Genomic DNA, 24,335 nt, shown 5'->3' on the forward strand with positions numbered 1-24,335 from the left:
TACTGGTGATGAGGGAGCCAAAGGCAAGATAAGGGCAAAGCACAAGGCAACAACACCCCTTCCCCCAGGTGGGATGTGTGTGTCATTCCTCAGACACTCCGCAGCTGCCCAAGAACAAAGGAAATGGAAAAATCAATGGTTTACTGATAGAGATCGCAGTCAAGCTGGACAGGAGTCTCCATCAGTTTACAAATGTCTTAGTAAATTACAAAAAAAAAAAAAAAGGCAATCTTATCAATAGCCTAATCTCCGGAAACCATAGACATTTTCTGAGGCCCTAACATCACCTTCCCCTCCATGATGATGTGGGGAACAAAAGCAAAACAAAACAAAACAAAACAAAAAAACCCCAAAAAGCGTAGATAAAAGTAAGTGTCTTTATAAGCAGCAGCCCATTGACCAACACTTGAGGCTGGCAGAGTAAAACATTCCTCCAGGAACTCCCTACTGTCTTAATGTTAATGCTTTGCTAGAGGGAAAAGTAACTTTACTTCAACAGTAGCCTCCAGTAGCTTACGAGTCTTCTTTAGCATATGAAAGTCCTTTTGGAAACTTTCCCTTGCTTTTAACGCCCCCACCTCCAACTCCCAAGCATATAATCAGTCACTCTTCATAACCCCAGTGCAGCTTTCTGACCACATGTCCTGTCCCCATGCTTTAATAAAATCACTTTTTTTTTTTTTTTTGCACCAAAGACGTCTCAAGAATTCTTCCTTGCCCATCCTGTTGTCTTGGGACCCCATTACTCCAAACTGCATCACTAGGACTTTTCCTCTTCAGCTGGCCCTGATTTCTAATTTTTGGCTCTCCAACTTCATGAGGCACTGTTAGCTCTTCAAAGCTTTTCAGACTCCTAGGCTGTCATTTTATATTTACTTTCTCAGTGCTTTGGACCCACAAATCTTATAAATTAGCAAATACCTCAAAGGGGGAAAATGCCATGGAATGTCAAAGCTTACGAATGTTAAGACTAACTGCACTGTACTGTTTTTTTGCTCCAGAAAATTATGGTGCATTGTATACTCTTTGATAACCTCAGCATGTTTTTTGTTTGGCAGTGGTGGTGGTGGGGCGGTTATGGTGCATTGTATACTCTTTGATAACCTCAGCATGTTTTTTGTTTGGCAGTGGTGGTGGTGGGGCGGTGAGGGTGTTTTATTCAGCTTTCCTGGTTGCCTTCTGTGGCCAGTTTTATCTATGGCAATCTATACATCATTACTAGAAGAAGAATGTTCCTTGCTTGCTTTTTAAAAGAGTAATTTTTTGGGGCGCCTGGGTGGCTTGGTCGGTTAAGCGTCCGACTTCAGCTCAGGTCATGATCTCACGGTCTGTGAGTTCGAGCCCCGCATCGGGCTCTGTGCTGACAGCTCAGAGCCTGGAGCCTGTTTCAGATTCTGTGTTTCCCTCTCTCTCTGCTCCTCCCCCGTTCATGCTCTGTCTCTCTCTGTCTCAAAAATAAAATAAAAAAACGTTAAAAAAAAAAAAAAATTTAAAAAAAAAAATAAAAAAAAAAAAAATAAAATAAAAAAAATAAAAGAGTAATTTTTTCATTTTACCTTCAAAAGAGGTCTCATTTTTGCTTTTTCATTGTTTGCTTCACAGTGATATGCCCAAATTCGAAAGACCCCCAAGAACAAACCACCAGAGTCCACAGTCAAAGCCAAGCGGCAAGGGTCGTTTATTGCAGGTTCGAACCCGGACCTCCGCGCACTCGTTACCAGTGACGCTAAGAGGTCCCGAGCGAGGATCTTACAGCTTCTTTTATAGACAGGCACAAACAAGTTAGGGATTTTTCGAGGTTACAGAGCTGTTATTGGTTGACATTTAAATTTGAACATTCAGCAGAACTTGATTGGTTCCCGCCTTTTTTTCAAACCACTCAGCAGAACTTGATTGGTTCCCGCCTTTAGGTCAGACCACAACCGGGCACGCCCTGGCTGGTTCCGGGAACGGTGGGGGTGGGGGGGGTGGGAGGTCTTTTCTTTGCAGTTGTGAGTACACCTGGTAATTTTTCTCTTAGCCTCTCATTCCCCCCTCTCTTTGGTGCCTTAAGAGCCAATCTTGGATCTTGTGTGTCTGACTCAAATGTTTCGGTAATGATAGGTTGGTATTGGGTCCTAAGGACCATCAGTTGGATCGTGTTAACTCAGTCTTTGATAAAGGCAACTAGTTTATTAATAATATAAGGCCTGAAGGTGAGGAGGAGAAGGAGGAGTATAAGGGGCCCAGCTAGAGCAGAAAGCAGGGTGGCTAGCCACGGGGACTGATTGAACCAAGACTCAAACCAGCCTTGTTGTTATTCTCGTTCACGCTTCCGTTTGGCCAGGCCTTCTCTAACTTTAGCCATGGACTCTTGGACTACTCCGGTGTGGTTAGCATAAAAACAACATTCTTCTCTTAAGGCACATAAACCTCCCTGTTGGAGGAAGACTAGATCTAGCCCCCTTCGGTTCTGTAGGACCACTTCAGAAAGGGAGGTCAGAGATTTTTTGAGGTGCGAGATTGAGTCAAGTCTGGCTATATTCTCATCAATGGCTTCCCTTAGGCTATTGAACCCCCGGTGCTGGATGGCTAGTGATGAGATCCCTGTTCCTGCCCCTATGGTACCGAGGCCAAATAAGGTGGCCTAGGTTATGGCCATAAAGGGTTCCCATTTTGCTCTTATTGACTCTCTTGCTTTCGTCCCTTCTGTCCACAGATCATATACAACATTTTCTCGGTGGTAAATAACCTTTGGAAATACTAATACCATGATACAATATTCGGTTGACGAATTAAAAACATTTCTGCTAACACATGGGGTGAGCCCTGTCTTAGAACAAACCCACCAACTGTCAGGAGCTGGAATTATCCATTTAGATTCATCTATAGAGTAATTAGTCAGGGCACAGAGCTGGATATGGCTAGAGGGGACCTTTCCTATACAAGTCCCATTGCCAGTGACCGCTTGCAGTGTGAGGCCGGGGCCCTTTCGATTCCACTTGCAAGCTGCTGGCGACTCTTCTCCTGATTGTGAAAAAGGGGCAGCTAGACCTATGGCTTCATAGAAGGGGGGTTTTATATCATAACATAGCCAGCAGGCCCTTGTTGCCTCAGGGTCCGATCGGTTTAAGGCCTCATACACTGCTGTTAGCAATTTCCATAGGGAGTCTATGCCTTCTGGGTTCTGATTTTCTTGGACAGCTTGTGCTTTTACTCCTGGGGTAAGGATGGGGGTCCTGCTGGAGGGAGTAGTGGAGATCTGCCTGGGGATAAGCTTATCTGTTTTGTTTTTTTTTTTCAATACCTGATTTGGCCCCACTGGTTGTACAAGAGGGGAGACTTTTAATTTTATTTGAATGGCAGTCCCAAAGAGGGGATATTGATATAAGTAGAGTCCCCAAGTGAGTCCTGAGACCCATCGCCTGTCCTTTTTTCCTTCCTCTGTAAATCTTACACGAATAAGGTTACAGTTTTCATCATACCTGGTGCGGGTACATGGTCGGACATAGGACATTTCAATAAATTGGGGTTTTACTTCCCACTTCCATTCCCCATCATTGGAGGTGACGCAACTCCAGGCTGCGCAAGAGAGGGTTTCAAACCCTCCACATGTGCGCCTCATCGCCCCTGTCCTAAATCCCGGACATGCATAAAATCCATTTCTACTTATTGATACCCTCCTTTGCAGTTGCCTCCATTTACCTCCTTCCATTTCTTCTAATGGACTAACTTTTTCTAAATTAAAATATAAATCTGGCCACCAGGTATTTAATGGGGCAGTTCCTAGGGGTTTGTTGTAGATTTCATGAGTCTCTAAGTTAGTAATTTCCCATGTCAAATTATAGGGGTTGTGGGGGTTTGGATTTACAGACAGAATTTGCAGAACAATCAAGAGGAGGGCAAGTACCATAGTTACGGCTCAGTCCGTTGGCGGCGTAGGGTCGACTTTAAAGGATTGTCCTTAGTCCGATCAACAGTCCAGGTTGTCTTTGAAGGTCCGATGAGGTCTGAGAACGGGTCCACTGGTTTGGCATGGGCGAAATGGATCCAGGTGGTGATTCCGTCTACTTTGATGGCAGTAGGCGTTGTCAGGATGACCTGGAAGGGTCCTTTCCACCTGGGCTCCAGAGTTCCCTGCTGATGACGTTTGATGAGGACACAATCCCCTGGCCGGAATTGATGTGGAATAGGCGGGGGTCCAGTCTCATACAGTTCCTTTAATTTGGGCCATACATCTTCATGGACCCTCTGCAAGGCTTGTAGGGAGAACAAGAATTCAAGACTATTATCGTTCTCAGCTTTGACAAGGTTATCTTTTAGGTTAGGGATGATGGGGGGTGGTCTACCATGTATTATTTCATAGGGTGTGAGTCCCAGTTTGTATGGGGAATTACGCACCCTGAACAGAGCGTAGGGGAGAAGGACCACCCAATTAGCGCCAGTCTCCATGGTCAATGTGGTTAGGGTCTCTTTTAATGTTCTGTTCATTCTCTCTACCTGTCCTGAGGTTTGGGTCGGCATGCACAATGTAATTTCCAATCAGCCCCAAGTATGGAAGCCAGTCCCTGACTTACCTTAGAGACGAATGCAGGTCCATTGTCTGACCCTATCATTACTGGAAAACCATACCTGGGCAGGATTTCTTCTAGGATCTTTTTGGCTACAATCTGCGCCGTTTCATTCTTGGTTGGAAAGGCTTCAGTCCATCCTGAAAAGGTATCTACAAAAACTAGCAAATACTTATATCCATATTTTCCTGGTTTTACCTCAGTGAAATCCACTTCCCAATAGGTCCCCCGTCTGCTCCCTCTTTGTCTTACCCCTGTTGTCTTAGGATTGCTACTCGCGTTGTTGAGTTGGCACACTGTACATTTAGTGACTACTTGATCGACCTTATCAGAGACATTTCTGATTTTTAGTCCAGTCTGTCTCAGTAAGTCCAACATTTGCCGGGAACCTAAGTGGGTGCTGTGATGGATCCGCTGTAGAACTTGCCATCCTAGTTTATCTGGGAGTATAATGCTGCTTTTGGAGTCTCTCCACCAGCCATCTTTGATTCGGGTCATAGGAAGTTTACTCATCCATTGAATGTCGCTTTCTGAATACTCAGGGCTGGGGGGCAATTCTCGGGGTCTGGGGTCTGGCAGCTGTAGGGTCAGTAATTGCACTGGGGGCTGAGCTATGTTTTTTGCAGTCTGATTGGCCAAATTGTTGCCCCGGGAAACTGGGTTGGTTGTCTTCTGGTGTCCTGGCAATGCACAATTGCTAGCTTTTTGGGTTCCCATAAGGCTGCTAGCAGGGCTAGAATCTCTTCTTTATTTTTGATGTCTTTCCTTTCAGCTGTGAGGAGCCCCCGTTCTCTGTATATCGCCCCATGTACATGAGCGGTGGCGAAGGCATATCGGCTATCAGTGTATGCGGTTAGCTTGCGGTCTCTTCCTAATTTTAGGGCCTGGGTTAAGGCTATTAGTTCAGCCTTCTGGGCCGAGGTTCCGGGGGGTAGGGCTTCTGCCCAAACCACCTCGGTTTCTGAAGTTACGGCCGCCCCCGCATACCTTTGTCCCTGGTGAACAAAGCTGCTTCCATCGGTGAACTAGATGGCGTCCGCATCCGATAATGGTTGGTCCTGCAAGTCCTCCCGGACCCCATAAACTTGAGCCACTGTGTCGGCGCAGTCATGAAGTGGGGTTCCCATGTCTGGGTCTGGCAGCAGTGATGCTGGGTTCAGGGCCGTTGGGGGGGTGAAGATGACCCTGAGGGGGTTCAACAGCAGTCCCTGGTAATGAGTGAGTTGGGCATTGCTCAGCCATCAGTCAGGCGGCTGCTTGAGGATGCCCTCGATGCCATGCGGGGTGGTGACTTGTAGCTCTTGGCCCATGGTCAGCTTATCAGCGTCCTTTACCATTAGGGCAGTGGCTGCAATCATCCGGAGACAGGGTGGCCATCCAGCGGCCACTGGATCTAGCTTTTTAGACAGATAGGCTACTGGCCTGCGCCAAGGGCCCAAATGCTGGGTTAGCACCGCCTTAGCTATGCCTCGGTTTTCATCTACATATAGGTGGAAGGGTTTGGAGACATCGGGGAGTCCCAGGGCAGGTGCTGATAGCAGAGCAGTTTTGATTTGTTGGAAGGCCTATTCAGCTTCTTCCGTCCAACTAAAGGGCTGTTGATCTTTTGTTGCCTGGTATAAAGGTTTTGCTAATTCAGCAAACCCTGGTATCCATAGTCTGCAGAACCCAGCCGACCCTAGGAATTCCCTCACCTGTCGTGGTGTCTGCGGTCTGGGAATACGAAGGACAGTCTCCTTCCGGGCATCCATTAGCCAGCGTTGCCCCCCTCTCAGTAAGTAACCCAGGTAAGTTACCTCTGAATTGCAGATCTGAGCCTTCTTTGCTGAGGTGTGGTAGCCTAAGGTTCCCAGAGTTCGCAGGAGACCTTCGATTCCCTGGATGCAGGCTTCGGGCGTCTTGGCAGCTATTAAGAGATCATCAACGTACTGTAGGAGAGTTATATTAGGGTGTTGTTGTCTGTACTCACTTAAAGCTTCGTGTAGAACCTCATCGAACAGGGTCGGAGAGTTTTTGAATCCTTGTGGCAGTCTGGTCCAAGTGAGCTGGCCATTTATGCCCCTGTCTGGATCTGTCCACTCGAATGCAAATAGCTCTTGACTTTTAGGCGCTAGTGGTAGGCTGAAAAAAGCATCTTTTAGATCCAGAACAGTATACCATTGTTTTTCTGGGCTGAGGGCGCTCAAGAGAGTATAGGGATTAGGAACGGTTGGATGTATGTCTATCACCCGCTTATTGACTTCTCTCAGGTCCTGCACTGGTCTGTATTCCCCACTGTTGGGTTTGCGCACGGGCAGCAGGGTGATATTCCATGCTGAGTGGCAGGTGCATAGGACCCCGAAGTCAAGGAGGCGGCGGATATGCGGTGTGATGCTATTTTTGGCTTCCGCGGGCATGGGGTATTGGCGCACGCAGATGGGGTCCGTCCTGGGCTTGACCTCTATAAATAGGGCTGGGCGATGTTTTGCTAGCCCCATACCACCTGTTTCTGCCCACGCATCTGGGAAGCGTTGAAGCCAGGGCTCGATGCACTGATCCAGAGGAGTGGGTTCCTGATGGAGCCTATATTCATCTTCTAGTTTCACAGTGAGTACAGATATGGGTTGGTTGTGGAAGTCAGTCACTGTGGGTCCCCCCGGTTGGAAATGAATTTGGGCCCCCATTTTGGTAAGCAAATCCCTCCCCAACAGGGGGCAGGGGCTGTCGGGAATGACCAGGAAGGAGTGGGTTACGTTCCCAGTTCCTAAGTCCACAGTCCTCTGAGTTGTCCAGGGGTACTTCTTTATTCCGGTGGCCCCTTGTACCCAGGATGATTTTTCAGATACTTTTCCATGGGGCTTGACCAGAACTGAGTGCTGTGCCCCGGTATCAACTAGGAACTGGACCGGGGTCCCCTCCACTTGCAATGTTACCCTAGGTTCGGGGAGGGGATCCGAACCCCGTCCTCCCTATTCTGTATCTTGGGTAAACAGTATGGGGGCTATTTTAGGCTGCCATTGTCCTGGCCTGGGGCAGGGTTGTTTCTTCTTGGGGCATTCTCGTATCCAATGGCCTTTTTCTTTACAATAGGCCCATTGATCTTTATCTAAGTGCCACCTGGGAGGGCGTGTTGTTTGAGTGCCTTCTGGGGGTGGCTGTTCTTTCTGGACTATAGCGGCCAGGACTTTAGTCATTTTCTCTGTGGCCTTGATCTGTCTCTCTTCTGGAGCGTCCCTGTTGTTGTAGACCTGTTGTGCTATATGGAGCAGATCCTGGATCTGTTTACCTTTTAAATCCTCTAGCCTTTGGAGTTTTTTCTTAATGTCAGGAGCTGCTTGATTTACAAAGGACAGCAGCCTGGTTCCCAGGGACTTCTGGATCCATGGGGGTAAACTGCCTAAAGGCTTCCATTAATCTAAGAAAGCAGCTGGACTCTCTGCCTTTCCCTGTACGACCGACCGAATATACCTTAGCCAAATTGGTGGGCTTGCAAGCTGCAGCCCGGAGACCCGCCATCAGAGTCTGGCGATAAATGAGTAGCCTTCCCCTACCTTCTGCTGTGTTGTAGTCCCATTTGTCCTGTGGAGGTCTGGTTAGGGGGAAAGCCGAATTAATGAGGTCAGGGTTAGATGTCAGCTGACCGTCATCTCCGGGAACCAGCTTTCTTGCTTCTAATTGGATCCTCTCTCGCTCCTCTGTAGTGAACAGGATGCGGAGGAGCTGCTGACAGTCATCCCAGGTGGGCTGGTGGGTGAACATGACACTGTCTAAAAGAGCTATTAGGTCTTTAGTGTTATCAGAGAATCGAGTGTTTTGTGTTTTCCAGTTGTAAAGGTCACTGGTGGAAAAGGGCCAATACTGGAGTTGGGGGTTGCCTGTTTCATCAGGGGGTCCTATTTCCCGCAGGGGTAGGGCCACAGTGGAGTCGGGGAGGCGAGGGTTTGGCTCATGCTGGGTGCGCCCGCGGGTTTGGCTGGCTGGCCCCTCGCAGTTGGTTTCGTTTTCAATGGGGCCCGGCGCAGCTGCTGCCTCCCGTCCTCCTGGTTCCGGCGCAGCTGCCGCTTCCTGTCCTCCCGGTTCCCCTAGGGGGGCAACTAGCGGGGCGACTGGTGGGGCGGCTGCTGCGGGCAGGGCCTGGGGTACGAGGGGAGGGGGATGATAGGGTGGAGGGTCTAGGGATAGTAGGTCCTGACTATCGGGCAATATGGGATACAAGGGCGCGGCTGGCGTCCTTGATTTTGGGGAATCTGCAGGCTGCATGGCAAGGACCTTACACATTCCCGAGGATAGGAAGGGGGCCAACCAAGGGGGTGGATTTTCCACTAAATTCCGCCATACAAGAATGTAGGGAATCTGATCCTGGTGTCCCTCGCGACCCGGTAGAAAAATCTTTGATTTCACCTTAGCAATTATAGGGAGGCAGAAAGTTCCTTCGGTTGGCCATCCAACACCGAAGGTTGGCCATTCAGAGTGGCAGAGGGTTATTAATTTTCCCCGCCGGATGTCGAAACTCAAATTCTGTCCTCTGGTTCTAACATCCCTGAAGTTAGCAACGAGGAGAGAAAGAGGAGTGCTTTGAGATTGGCCCATCTGTATCCTGGAGGTGGAGGAAAGGATTAAAAGGAGAAACAGTAAAGTTATGAGGATCTCTGGCTGGGCCAGGCCAGGTCACCTGTGAAACAGAAGGAGTTTAACACTTAAAGGTTATAGAATAGAGAACACAACACTTAGATCGCTAGCGTGTTTCGGGTGTCCGCCACCCGAACAGAAGAATTCCGATGGGCCCAAAAAGGTGCCCCAGACGGGTGCCAGTGGACATCTCCTACTGGACCCGACCGACTGCCCTATAGCGCGTCCACCAGGGCTGTGTCAGTCACCAATACAGATCTCGCGCGGGAGAGCCAGAAACAAACAGAAACGGACAGAGCTGGCTCACTTACCGATCGGTCTCAGGGACGACCCGTTGACTTGGGGTCTGGTGGGCTTGGGGGGATCCCGGACGAGCCCCCAAGTGATATGCCCAAATTTGAAAGACCCCCAAGAACAAACCACCAGAGTCCAGAGTCAAAGCCAAGCGGCAAGGGTCGTTTATTGCAGGTTCGAACCCGGACCTCCGCACACTCGTTACCAGTGATGCTAAGAGGTCCCGAGTGAGGATCTTACAGCTTCTTTTATAGACAGGCACAAACAAGTTAGGGATTTTTTTGCAGTTACAGAGCTGTTATTGGTTGACATTTAAATTTGAACATTCAGCAGAACTTGATTGGTTCCCGCCTTTTTTTCAAACCACTCAGCAGAACTTGATTGGTTCCCTGCCTTTAGGTCAGACCACAACCGGGCACACCCTGGCTGGTTCCGGGAACGGTGGGGGGAGGTCTTTTCTTTGCAGTTGTGAGTACACCTGGTAATTTTTCTCTTAGTCTCTCAACAGAAGTATGTGGACTCAGAATGCACATAATTACCAATAGGGCAATGCTGGTTTTTGATCAGTTTTAATTACAAGGCCAGAACAAATTCTCAGTGAGTACTTTTACATTTTTAAATCAACAGGTGTCCTTGGTGATAAATGCAAACTGATGAGAGACCATCATGCAAATTTACATTCAACTTTAATGGCTTAATTGTTCAACATTTTAAATTGCCATTTAATTTCAATGCCAGTAATTCTTGATTTCATATGCTATACCTGGCCAGGAAGAGAATAGATAATTGAAGACCACAGATAATCCAGTATCTCTTTTTTGGCCACTGATTTTAAATTTTCTCTCCAAACTCAATTTTCTTACACAAAGACTTTATTGTACGTAAATATTTTTCATGTTCCAGAGGACACATAAACACATAAGAAAATTTCCACAGACAAAAGAGAGCCCAAAGAGAAAAGCAGGGGTCATAAAAAAAAAAATCTAAAAATGAAAAATGAAGGGGAAATTTCTGAGTGGCTACTATGCACCAGGCACTTAAAATGTATTTTTAATACCAACAACAGCCCTGTGAGGAAGATATGTCCATTTACATAGTAGAAAACAAGACTCAACGAAATTAAGAAACTTGTTCAGAGACATCCAAAGGGTGACATTCCTAGATAAAACAAAGTAAATCACTACTTCCTACTAATAGGATGATAACAACTTTTTCTTTATTCTGAATGGAAAAAAATAAAGAACATTCACCAAGGTTTTGAGCAAATTAAAAAGGCAGTTTTTGAACATTTGGTTATTTTTGCACTTATTTTTTCTTTGAAATTTTTACTGAGATGATTTTAATTTCTCATTCAGTTTGAATAAATAATATCGAGACGTCCAAGTCCCTGGTACATGTTTTCCTCCAATGACATCCTCTTACAAAACTGTCTTACAATATTGCATCCAGGCTAATCACAATGCAATCCATCAATCTTACTCACATTTCTCCAGTTTTACTTGTGCTCATTTGTGTATGGGTGTTTGTGTATATTTGGTTCTGTATCATTTTATCACATATGTCATAGTCCGTATAGCCACCACCACAGGTAAAATACAGTTCCATCACCACCTGGACCCCTCAAGTGATCCTGTTATGACCATACCCACCTCCTTTCCACTCTTCCTCCTAGGTCCCTAAGCCTTGGTAACTTCTATTCTGTTCTACATTCCTAAAATTGCATCATTTCAAATATGTTACAGAAGGGAAATGATATAGTATATAATCTTTTGGTATTGACTTTTCATTCAGCATAATTTCCTGGAGATACACCCTAGCTGTCATGTGTTCATTTCTTTTTAATGCTAAGTAGTATTCCATATTTGGGATTTGCCAGCTTGTTTTACCATTCACCCACTGAAGGACATCTTAGCTGGTTCCAGGTTTTGGCTTTTATGAATAAAACTTATAGACATTCATGTATGGGTTTTTGTATGAACATAAGTTTTTAATTTTCTGGGATAAATGCCCAACAGTATTTGCTAGGCCATATGGTAATTGCATGTTTAGTTTTAAAAGAAACTGGCCAACTGTTTTCCAGAATGGCTATATTATTTTACATTCCCAACAAGAACGTAGGACTGGTTTAGTATGTCCACATCCTCGGCATTTGGTGTTGTCACTGGTTTTTATTGTAGTTATTCTGATCCAGTGTAGTGGTACCTCATTGTGGTTTCAATTTGCATTCCCCCGATAGCTAATGATGTTGTCTTTTCATGCTTTTTGCACTTGTTTTAATTCAATTAAGCACTGAGATGTGCATTATTGGTGATTGGAAGAATAAAAAAAACCAATTTTTAAAAATCCATCCTCATATTGTCTCCTCCATTGAGACTCCAGTTCCTTTTGATTAAATTTCTCATCCAAAATCCAAGAGACCATCACTAAATCTCCTTATTCAGAACTGTAGTTATTATAGGGGCGCCTGGGTGGCTCTGTCGGTTAAGTGTCCGACTTCGGCTCAGGTCATGATCTCGTGGTCCGTGAGTTCAAGCCCCGTGTCAGGCTCTGTGCTGACAGCTCGCAGCCTGGAGGCTGTTTTTCGATTCTGTGTCTCCCTCTCTCTCTGACCCTCCCCCATTCATGCTCTGTCTCTGTCTCAAAAATAAATAAACATTAAAAAAATTTTTTTTAAAAGAACTGTAGTTATTATAAAGATACTGAAATGGATATTCATTTATATACTTCCTTTGAAAGCCTTTTTAATATGAAAAATTCCATATAATTAAGTGAATAGTATAATGAATTCTCATGTACCTATCATGCTTAGCTTTAGTAATTGCCAAAATTTTGCCATCTATCGTCTCTTTCCCAATTTTTATCATTTTTGCCAGAGTATTTTATTTTAATTAAAAAAAAATTTTTTTTATTAGAGGGAGCGAGTGAGCGCACCTGAGTGGGGGAGGAGCAGAGGGAGAGAGAGACTCTCAAGCAGGGTCCGTGCTCAGTGTGGAGCTTGACCCCATGACCCCAGGATCATGACTTAAGTCAAAATAAAACTCAGACGCAGGGTGCCTGGGTGGCTCAGTCAGGTGTGTCTGACTCTTGATTTCAGATTGGGTTATGATCTCATGGCCATGGGACTGAGGCCGGCGTGGAGCCCCACGTTGTGCTCATAGCTCAGAGCCTGCTTGGGATTCTCTCTCTCCCTCTCTCACTGCCCCTACCCCTGCTTGCAAGCACTCTCTCTCTCTCTCCAAATAAATATTTAAAAATAAATAAATAAAAGTAAAACCAAAAAAAAAAAAAAAAAAAAAAAAGGGTTGGACATTCAACTGGCTGAGCCACTAAGGTTCTGTTTACCAGAGTATTTTAAACCAAATCCTTGCCATATAACTCCACCCATGAATTAATACTTTTCCTCATGAGGTCAAGTCATAAGATTGTTTAAGCTAGAGAACATAAGTAGAATATAGGGCAAAGGTTCACATGCTTTCTTCTTGCACTGATGAAAAAAAAAAACCTGTGCTTTCAGAACATGATCAATCAGGCAGGTATATTTCTTGGAAAGTCTCATTGAGTTATTTTTAATATAGTTACTCTTTTTCTAGACTATACAACCCTGTTCTATATCTATAGGTAGATTAACCTTTTTACTATGGTCTTGATAAAATGAAAAAGATGTTTCCTTATTAAATGGAAAATCATAGGAGATAAACATATGCATCTACTCTATGTATAGGGCTCTGACTTTAAACCCTCATTTTTTTTCCTCCCATAAAAAATGACTTTTAAGTTTATGCCTGAGTTAACTTTTGTAAAGATGTCCACTTCTACCACAAGCTCAGCTGTTCTTGGAACATTTCTGCTTCTCTGTGATACTATAGATGACAATGAGGTCATTTCACAATTGCTTCTTTTCTGGAGAACACAGCTGGTTCAGTCTGGTCAGCAAGATTCTCGTTGCTGCATTTCCTGAGTCACCACAGTATTTCAATTGACCCCTTTCCAGAACAGATTACATCCATGTCATATCCTTCCACAATAAAACATCTATAATCAAATGACTACAGTGGCTATTGAGTGGTATGCCCTTTACTCTGGTCCAGAATTGTTTGGGTTCATAACTTTTTTTTTCTTTAAAAAAAAAATTTTTTTTTTTTACATTTATTTATTTTTGAGAGACAGAGAAATAGAGCATATGTGGGGAGGGGCAGAGAGAGAAGGAGATAAAATCCAAAGCACAGAGCCCGATGAGGGGCTCGAACTCACAAACTGTGAGATCATGACCTGAGCTAAAGTCGGATGCTTAACCAACTGAGCCACCCAGGCGCCCCAGTTCATAACTTTTCAATAAATATTATCACACTGAAATTTTAAACTCAGATTTTCTTAAACCAAGCATAAGCAATGACTGATTTTTGTGTTCCACCTGCTCCTTACCAAGAGTACTGCATTATTTGTGGCAGAATTCCTTCTGATTTTGTACAGATCATACCAATTTATGAGTTACTTTAGCTCTCTGTTTTTTGTGGAGTTTGTTTTGGTTTTGATTGTTAAGAGTCACTTTAGCTTCTTTTTTCCAGACACGTTTACACATTTTATTGAAAAATCTGTGGTATATTTTAGGATATGCTGAACAGAGGCAGGCAAGTATGAAATCTAATTTCAAGATCCCTCTGAACAGTCTCCCATGGTACACATACTTTTCCTCCACAGAAAAGGGAAACTCAGCACAATTATAAATTTACTCTTAAGTGTGATTATTTGATTAAGAGCTATTTCTCTACATTCATTGCTCTATCCCTAGAGCCTACTGCACTGCTGGCTCTCAGCAGGTACTTATGTCAGTTATGAATTTATTGCCTTTCAGCTCCAAATTCACCCATCATTGTCTTCTCCAAGATAATGGGAGCGGGCCCTGCAAATAGTATTCCTTTGCCAACTAGGATGACGTTAAGCTTTGTCAATAAAAAGTTTGTAAGAGACACTTGAAGAGGAAGAGGTTTTTCCTCCTGGTATGATGTACTTCTCTTGTCAGCGCCCTGCAGCTCACTCTTTTCCCACTGTCCAGGCCCCTGCAGTAAACAAAGCTCCTCCAGAATCCAAAAACTGTGATACAACTGGCTTACCTAGTTCCTGACTCCTGCAGTGTGGGGTGGCCCGTGGGGCCAGTGCCTGCAGCTTCCCCCAGCACTACTTCAGGGAGTGACACAGGACACTTCCCTGTGAACAACATCCCTGTCATCTCTTCAGGTGGCTTTGTGGCAACTTCTGAAGTGTGGCATTCCCCTTAAGGACAGCTTCCTCTGGCTCCTCAAAGGCAGATTTCTAGCAAGTTCCGCTGGCATGGCACCAGAGCGACTTCTCTGCCATCTGTGAGCCATAGCTATGCACTTTCCCACAAGGTCTGGATCTCAGTCCTGTAAGCCTCTTCCTCAGAGGTTCCATCTCAAACCCAGGGTTATGGCTGTTCCTTAAATCCACTATTCCCATGTTGTAGAGACTTCTCTTTTCCTTTAACTAGCTAATTCCTCAATTCTCAAATTCCCTGTTACAGTTAATAATTCTTTACGTTAGAATTTCTCTGTTCAATTTACCATGTAAAGTGTCTACTGATTGGACCCTACCTGATAAAGTGCTCAAAACCACCTATTGAAAGAAGAACAGAAAAAAAAAATTAAAAGGAGGGAGAGCATAAGAAATTTAAGACCCCCAAATTATTATTGTCATATCCCCAAACCAGTTGTATATTTATTTGCTATTATTTGGAGTTAGAAATGTATGATCCTGTGTCATTGGAAAAATTATTTTCCAATAATTCATCCACTCTGTGTACTCCATCACTAAAAATTTATTGAGCAACTAGTTTGCTGAGCATAGCCAATACATTTCTTGGGATAATGAGAGAGTTGGTAAGTCTACAAAGAGAATCCAGACTATAAAACCCACAGAAATTTCCTTGAATATCAAGATTTCAGGAAACTAGATTTAAGACTGCCTTTAAATCAGACTACACAATATTTCCTGTTCTCTCCCTCCAACTCCCACCAATAAATAAATGAATGGGCAAATAATATGGTAAGTAATTTAATTCCTGTTCTTTAAAATCTCACTGTCAGGAAATGTGGTTAATGTCTAAATTAAATTCCTCACCCCTCCTTTTCTTCTCCTTTCCTTGACCTAGGGCATCCTTCACCAGTTATACACAGTATTTAAGTTATTAAATAACTCCTTGAGCTTCTGTAGCTCAAGTTAAATATTCCATGTACTTTATTTTTTCCCCATAGTTTGAGTCTTTTTAAATTGTCTTCCTGAGCACTTTCCATGTTGATCACATGTGTCTTAGTTCAGGCTGCTATAACAAATACCACAGACTGGGTGGCTTAAACATGAAACATTAATTTTTCACAGTACTGGAGGCTGGAAAGTCCAAGATCAAGTTGCTGGCAGATTCTGTGTCTGGTGAGGGCCCTTCTCATCATTTGAAGATGGCTGGCTTCTTGCATCCTCATATGGCAGAGAGAAAATGGGTTCTTGTGTTTCCCCTTTCTTAAAAAGGCACTCATCCCACCATGAAGGATCCACCTGCTTAACTTCCTCTAAACCTAATTACTTTTCAAAGGCCCTATAATGGGGTTTGAGGTTTCAACATATGAATTTTGGCTGGGGAGGGGGGACAGAAACATTTATTCTATAGCAATTTCATCTTAAATGCCATTGTTCTCTCTTTGGCAATCTCATATAGAGTTTGATACTATGGACTTAAGTGACTCCTCAAATACTTTGGTCTTCTACATGTGTGTATCTGGGTAACTGTTATAAATTAAATGCCTTTAATTACAATAATAAAAACATTTCACATTTAGAGTAAACTTATGTTTACTTAAGACAGAAATTATGTTTATGGAAAGGATAAGAGTTGGGGGGGGGGGAGGAGGATAGAAAGACAGAGAGAGTTACCTGGAAGGCAAATCATGACTGAAAGATTACATAATAAGCACTTAGACTGCTTCAAAGAACTGTTTTAAACACCATTTACACATGCACTAATATAATCACCAACTCTTTCCTATCCATAAAGCAGACATTATGCTCACTGAGAAAGGCCTTAGAGAACCCCTTCCGATTCACTGCTTCTAAAATGAAGGATTTCCCACACTTTAACATCTTTGAAATTGGAATGCATTTCACAAATGACAGTATCCTACCATCGCCTTGGCTCTTTCAGCTTTTGGTAGCCCAACTGCTCTGGAAGAAGCTGAGGCAGGCACCTCAGCTCCCTCTCATCCTTTTTCTGACCTGACTCAACACCCCAACCTGTCCCCTGGACAATCCAAACCCTTATCAGTAAGAAGCACCTAGACTGTAAATACACAAACTTCAAGGCAGATGGATTTCCTTGGGCCATTAACTGCTCATGATGTCTATCAGCTGAATAAAGCCTCCATTAACAGCCCTTCTGTTTTCTAAATACAAAAAGGAAATACTAGGCAAACTTACCTGAGACTGAAGTCTAAAAATTCTTAATATGTATACAATAACATTTTATAAACGATAAAAAGCAATCATAGTACATTTTAAAATTGATGGTGTTCGTGCTCTCTGTGGAGCGTCTGGGTGGCTCAGTTAGGTGTCTGACTCTTGATCTCAGCTCAGGTCATGATCTCAAGGTTCATGAGTTCGAGCCTCACATTGAGCTCTGCACGGACAGTGTGGAGCCTGCTTGGGATTCTCTCTCTCTGCCCCTCCTCTGTGTGCACTCTCTCTCTCAAAAATAAACATTTAAAAAAATAAAATGAAATAGAATAGATGTTGCCTTCGGATATTTAGACCAACAGAATATAATAGCCCAGAAATAAATCCATGCAAATATAGTCAACTGATGTTCAACAGGGGTGCCAGGAATATACAATGGAGAAAGGACAGTCTCACTCAACAAATGGTGTTAGGAAAACTCGATATCCATATGCAAAAGAACAAAATTGGACCCGTATCTCACACCATACACAAAGATCAGCTCCATTCAAGATTTAAACCCATAAATCTATAAAACTAGTTTTATGAATCTATAAAACTCCTAGAAGAAAACATAGGGGAAGATCTTCTGAACAATGGTTATGGCAATGACTTTTTAGATAGGACACCAAGAGCACAAGTAACAAAAGCAAAAATTGACTAGTGGGGCTGCATATTATAAGGAACTCCACAACTCGATAGTAAAAATTCAAATAACTCAATTAAAAAATAGGCAAAGGACTGAAATAGACATTTTTCCAAAGAAAAGATACAAATTGCCAACAGGTATATGAAAAGATGCTCATCATCACTACTCAAGGAAATGCAAATCAAAATCATAATAAAGCATCACCTCAATAATAGCTTAATAAGATAACTACTATTGAAAAAAAGAACAAGTGTTGATGAGGATGTGAATATATTAGAACCCTTGTATATTGTTGGTGGGAATGTAATGTAAAATGTTGCAGCTGCTATGAAAAGCAGTTTGGAGGCTCCTCAAAAAAATTAAAAATAACCTATGATCCAGCACCTAAATGTCCACTGACATATAATTGATAAAGCGAATATGTTATACACATACAATGAAATACTATTCAGCCATAAAAAGAAGGAAATCCTGCCATATGCAACAAAATAGATAAATCTAGAGGACATTATGCTAAGTGAAATAAGCTAGTCACAGAACAAATATTGCATGATTACATTTAGATCAAGTATCTAAAACAGTCAAACTCACAGCAACAGAGTAGAATGGTGGCTGTCAGGGACTGGGGCTAGGGGGACATGAGTTGCTGTTTAACAGGTATTAAGTGTCAATTACGTAAGATTAGTAAGTTTAGAGATCTGCTGTATTACACTGCACCTATAGTTAATAATTTGTTAAGAGGGTAGATCTCATGGTAAATATTCCTACTCTGATAAAAAAAAATTGATGGTATCTTATATTCTAAGAAACAAGATAGTAACAAATGTTCTCATACTGTATGTGTCTTGATGGCCCTAATGCTTTCCCATCCCTATACCCCCCAAAACTCCACAGGCTCCAGTACTGTGACCAATTTTCTTCTCATGGACCCTTTCTTCCCCAGTGAATGGCACTAGATCTCACTGAGTGATGCTCTCTCCGTGTCACCAATAATATTTATTTTCAGGTTGCCAATGTCAACCTTATTCCTGGAGTTCAACTGAATGGGTCTGAGCCACAACTCTGACTTTGAACATGTGTTAGGTTAATATAAAGGAAACCAAATTTCAAAAAGGAGTTTAGTCACAGAAATGAAGCAATGCCCATCAGCCCCTCCTGTTGATGTCAGTTGAGCATTCTTACCTGCAGTTGCCTACACAAAGCCTTTCAGATGAGCAAACTCAGTAATTTCAAGTCTTCCACAGGGACATTTTGCCTGGTGGGTGCCATTATCCTTTTTATTTTGGCAACTACCCATTTCCTCTCAAACTGGGTTGTACACAAGAGCTGTGTGGACAGGGGAACAAAGCTTCAAGATCTGTCCCATTAGGTTTAAAGGTTTTGTACTCTGTTTTATAGCTTACCAGAGAGCAACAAATCTAGTTCTATTCAGAGGATTTAATTCACATCTCATTAACTACCTTGGCAAAACCCAACATTAGCTTTGAAAGGCTAATTTGATTAAAGAATTGATGGACATTACTTCTCTCTGACTAATGAAGTTAATTTTAATGGAGGTAATAATGTCTCCCTGGAAGATTACTGGGAGAATAAAAGAAGCCAGCTAGCATATTCTAGGTGTTTTGTAAATTATGAAATGCTAAACAAATGTAGATGATTATCACAGGTCTCTGTATTCCTTTGTTGCAGTTTTTAGATTCTACCTCTTGTACCTTTCCCTTTCTTTCTCTAACTCTTTCTTAGAAGACTTGCTTAATTATTTAGCTGAGGGAAATCCTCAAGCCTGCAGGACTACCACCTCAGGTTTTCAACCAGTAAATTGGTTTAATATCATATTTGGAAGCCTACCATGCACAAGTTGTTATACAAATATATAAGGCGTTAAACACATACACGATACATACTACGTTCCAGTGAGGCCATTATACACACATTATGAAGCAGTATCTGGCTTAGAACCAGTTAGACAACTCTTAAACCCTTACCCACATTGAGCACCTACAAGGGTTGGAAACTGGAGATTAGAGGAATATTTATGGAGAAAATCTGGAAGGAGCCATTGGGGCACTCTAACTCCAAGAAGGCTAGGTGGGAGATGCTACCTCCTGTCCCCAGATCAAGAGAGAAGGGCTTCAAGTGGAACATCACAGTGTGTGTGTATGTGTGTGTGTGTGTGTGTGTGTGTGTGTGTGTGTGAATCCATATCTCTGTATCTATAACTGTATCTATATCTGTATCAGACTGGTGTCTGATTTCTTCTTGAAAATTTTAAAGGGTAAGAGATAGAATGCCTAGGAATGAGCCAAAGAAAGAAAATGACTGTGTTGGGCCCTGCAGTTTGTCAGGGGAAATGGGAGGGTTTCCTAGGGACCCATGGTGGGTTATGCTACAGAAGGGCCAGGATAATTGCCTGAGGTAATTTCCAAGTGGCCATCTGGAGTGGCACCTCATTAAAGGTAATAATGACCATGATAATCAAGCACATTTAACCTCTAAAACCAAATATATTTTTTGTTTGACTATGGTTTTGAGGGAAGGAGCTGTCTCATCAATCAGTTACCTGGATTGGTATAGGTATCACTCTCATGGGACTTGCTACAGGGTCCATAAAGGGTGTCTTTGGATGATTTTACACAGACGTGTCTAACATAATGGAAGTAAGAGAATTCAAGTGTATGCCATACAGACATGCATTCAGATCACGTGACACTTAGTGATATGTATGCTTAAACCTACTTTGATATTTAGTACAGTCTTAGGTGGGAAAGCAGTGTAGATATTAAAAAATAAAAGGATGGGAACAATTCTGTCCCAAGGTAATATTATGACATGGCATTTAAAAATGATCTGTCAGTATTTTGGCAACATTTTTCAATGTATCGATTTATACACTGTTATGTGTTCATTTTACAGATATATTAACTATGCCTTATAGAACCATGCTGAAAAGCAGTACATTCTGCTTCTTTTAAAGATGGGAAAATCCGAAAGTAAGTTTAAGAAACTGAAGATCATGCTCTGGTTGGAAAAGATTAGTACTAAGAAACCCATCCACTGAATAAATCTCTGCTTCTATTTCCATTGGAATAATTTTCAAAGCTATGTTGAATATACTGACATTGTCAGAAAAAGAACCTCTACCCACAACCTTCCTACCCACTGGTAATACCTATAAATGCTCTTATATGTGTTCTCTGGGACCAGCTGCAGCAGTTTTACTCATGTTCTGCATAACTTCTGTAGGAGACCAGATCCCTCCCAAGATTCATGAATTACAAAAGCTGTTTGAGTTCACACTTTGGTTGCAGATGAAAAGACCCACAAAGACCCAGCCGAAGGGAAATGGGAGACTTGTGGGCTCGTGTACAAGCACGGCTGGAGGGAAGGTAGCCTTAGGCACATCGAGAACCAAGAACGCAAATACCACTAGGAAGCTCCTTACTTACAACTCAGTGTGCTTGTGTTTCAGCTTGTTTTGTCCAACTGGAACTCAGCTGCTAGGGTGTGCATGTGTGTAAGTATGTATGTGTGTGTGAGTGAAGGGGGAAAATGGGGTGTTGGTGCCAGACTCACATTCTTATGGCTTAGTGACCAGAAAGGAATAGGAAAATTAGCTTCTCTTTTATCTCCAGTTTTTGCACATGGGAGAAATGACCTTACTGGTATATCCTGGCTCATAGCACACCCCCGCCCACCCCCCCCCAACCCCCCCCCACCCCCCCGCCGCAGCGTATGAACACTATGGACAAAGAAGAGCTATCAAAACAGGCATTTTCTGGGCACACACCCAACCCCTTGGCCAGGGCATGAGTCTGTCACCAGAGGAACAACACAGATGCTGGGCAGACTATACTAGAGCCACTTCAAAATGCAAGCAAACTCAACATGCCACTGGGAACCTAATTAATTAATTAATTAATTCATTCATTCGTTAATATATGTCCTAAAAGAATGTAAGATAAAAGCAAAAAAATACATATTAATACATGAAGCCTGGTAATCAATATTTATAGATAAATGACTGGTTCTGACAAGGAGTAAAATCAGAATTCATTTAGGTAAAAATTTCATTTGTTCTTTCATAAAAAACAGTATTTGCTCTTTGGTAAGATAGAAAGAAAAGCAACAACTTGATTAGAAGCCATAAAGTATATAAACTATTTATTGTTGGTCTTTCCACCAATCTCTAGTGTATTATTCCCATGATTGGTCACACCATTCCCAAACAAGAAAGAAGACAATCACACTGATCTATATCAATTCAGGATATTTACTGTATTTCTTATTGTGTTTTTATCCATGGCACCCTTTAATCAAGAATATAAAGTCATCTACTTAGGTTTTACCATTCAAAGTTGGGGACACTCTTAGAATCACATTATCTTAAAGTAATGAAATAGAATAATAAGCAACTAAGTCTGCAAATATAGCAACTGTCAATAACATACATTTTACCAAATTATAATTCTAAGATATGTATTATTCTCTGGACCTCACAAATTCCAAAAAGAGGCCTTTTTACCAGTATTGGGACAGTATGCTTTCAATCCCGCAGCCAGCAAGACTCTTTTAGATAGAGAGTGTGATACAAAAAAAAGCCTCTCTCCTCTACTACCATACATGACACAATTGTAGTTGTACCTAAACAGAAAGGGAGCTTCGATGCTAACTATCACCTAAAAATACACATCAATTCCTATATACATATCTGGTGCCAGAGGAATGATATATTGCACTGTACTATGCCTACATCTGCCTGGAGAACAGCTGTCTGACCTGTCTTCAGGGTACCCGGTCTATTTCTCCCATTTGATACCTAGGATGCCTGGGATGCCCACAGGGTGACTATTTGGTAGGGAGGATACTTCTGAGGAAAAGTTCCTTACAAAACCCACTCTACCATGTTTCTTTTCTTTTCTTACGTTTATTTGAGAGGGAGAGAGAGAGGGAGGGAGAGAGAGAGAGAGCGAGCGAGCGAGCATGCATGCGCACAGACACACATATGTGATCAGGAGAGGGGCAGAGAGAGACGAGAGAGATTCCTAAGCAGGTTCCATGCTGTCAGCACAGAGCCCCATGTGGGGCTTGATCTGATGAACTGCGAGATCAAGACCTGAGCTGAAATCTAGAGTCAGATGCTTAACTGACTGAGCCACCCAGGCACCCCTACCATGTTTATTTTCTAACACTAAAAGTTCCCTGCTCTTCAAAGCCTAGATTTACTTATCAGTATTTCCTTTATTTGGATAAAGCTGAATTAAAAGTAGTTTGTTCAAGGAAGTAGCCTGGGCAGAAGAAAGAATAGTGCTCTGTAGAAAAAGGCATTCAATATTTAGAAACTTTTCTGAATAGGGGTGCCTGGGTGGCTCAGTCAACTGAGCATCCGAATTTGGCTCAGGTCATGATCTCACGGTTCGTGAGCTCGAGCTTCACGTCAGGCTCAGTGATGAGAGCTCAGAGCCTGGAGCTGCTTTGGATTCTGTGTCTCCCTCTCTCTGCCCCTCCTCTGCTTGTGCTCTCTCTCTCTCAGAAATAAACATTAAAAACTTTTTTTAAAAAAATAAATTTTTCTGAACAAAAATAAGAGATCCTGAAAAGAAAGAAAAAAATATTTTAAACTCTGTTGTCACTGTGACAGGATTCATGATAAATTATCCCATAGCCCCTTGTGGCTTAAAAGGAAGTCTTGAAGGAGTAGCCCACTGTACCTCAATCACATAGAGAAAGCCTCTTAAGGACCCCTCTGGATACACAGAAATACTACATTATTTTAAAATGAGAAAACAGACTAGATCAGTTAGGTTTATAGCCCTCTTCTCATAATAAACCTTCATCTTTGGCAAAGCACAAATGGTTGCTTGGTTTATAAAGGCAACTTGTTGGTGAGATGTCAGCACCAGCAGACCCTACACACTCTGGTCTCTCCCCATGAACCAGTTACTTCTCCCACACAGAGATGTTCCTGTTTGCCTTACTGAACATCGATTTAGTTGTAGAAAGTGTGGGAGGAGAAGGGATGCTTTAGGGAAACAAGATGCAATCACAAAATCAGAGGCTCTAAAAGAAAAGTCAGAGGAGGCCAAAAGAAAAACATAATCATTAAGACAGCATTTCTCCTACTCAAAATTCACACAGATGTTATCATTCAGCACTAGTGCAATGCTGCCTTGGGTATACTCTGGGTGGAGTTCTTTATCTCCCTCATTCTTTTTTTCTATACGTCAAGATTTAGTTGGGAGGGACAGCACATCAGTGAAAGTCTTCCTAAGGGCCCATCTTGGTACAATTTTGTGTACATATCACAAAAGGTAAAGATAAATCCAATGTGAGCACCAGTTGTAAAGATAAGCCTTCAAAGCAATCATAAAACAAGTAAGATAATCATTTATATTATATATATATATCTGTCTTTCATTAAAACTTTATAGCACACTAGAGAGAATAAAGACTACATGGCTGCTACAGTGTAAAATGCTGGAAGAAAACTAGTCAAAACTGCTTCTTAGATATACAATTATGATTACTGATGTCCTTTCAATGAAATCCTATGTGGTTAAAATGAGAAACACACAACCTGGGAGAAATGTCTATTCCACATTGCAAGTTGTGATCTGCTGCATTGGTATGAGTTTTGGTGAAACCTGGTAAAAGAAAGAGAAGAAAAAATGACCAAATTGTACAAAACCTCATGGCATCAACATCTCTTTTCTGAATTTCCAAACCTGAATAATGTTGGC

At 42.6% G+C, this 24,335-nt stretch overlaps 2 protein-coding genes across 2 annotated transcripts in view; both read right to left on the bottom strand.

Annotated features, from left to right (window-relative positions):
* Window positions 1-3,264: 3,264 nt before the first annotated feature.
* Window positions 3,265-7,723, bottom strand: LOC109261140 (uncharacterized). The gene is given in 4 exon segments (XM_053907666.1): window positions 3,265-4,238; window positions 4,557-5,233; window positions 5,236-7,498; window positions 7,622-7,723. Coding segments are annotated over 4 exon segments (3,081 nt in total). The 3' UTR covers window positions 3,265-4,199.
* A 14,127-nt stretch (window positions 7,724-21,850) lies between these two features.
* The window catches only part of OXCT1 (3-oxoacid CoA-transferase 1), a 137,056-nt gene continuing 134,571 nt past the window's right edge, over window positions 21,851-24,335 (bottom strand). The window contains exon 17 of the mRNA XM_019464267.2: window positions 21,851-24,239. Within this exon, the coding sequence (XP_019319812.2) occupies window positions 24,186-24,239 (54 nt within the window). The 3' untranslated portion in view covers window positions 21,851-24,185. The remainder of the gene's footprint in view (window positions 24,240-24,335) is intronic.

This window comes from Panthera pardus, unplaced genomic scaffold (genome assembly GCF_024362965.1).
Source record: "Panthera pardus isolate Hobbes unplaced genomic scaffold, ASM2436296v1 HiC_scaffold_2, whole genome shotgun sequence".
NCBI lineage: Eukaryota > Metazoa > Chordata > Mammalia > Carnivora > Felidae > Panthera > Panthera pardus.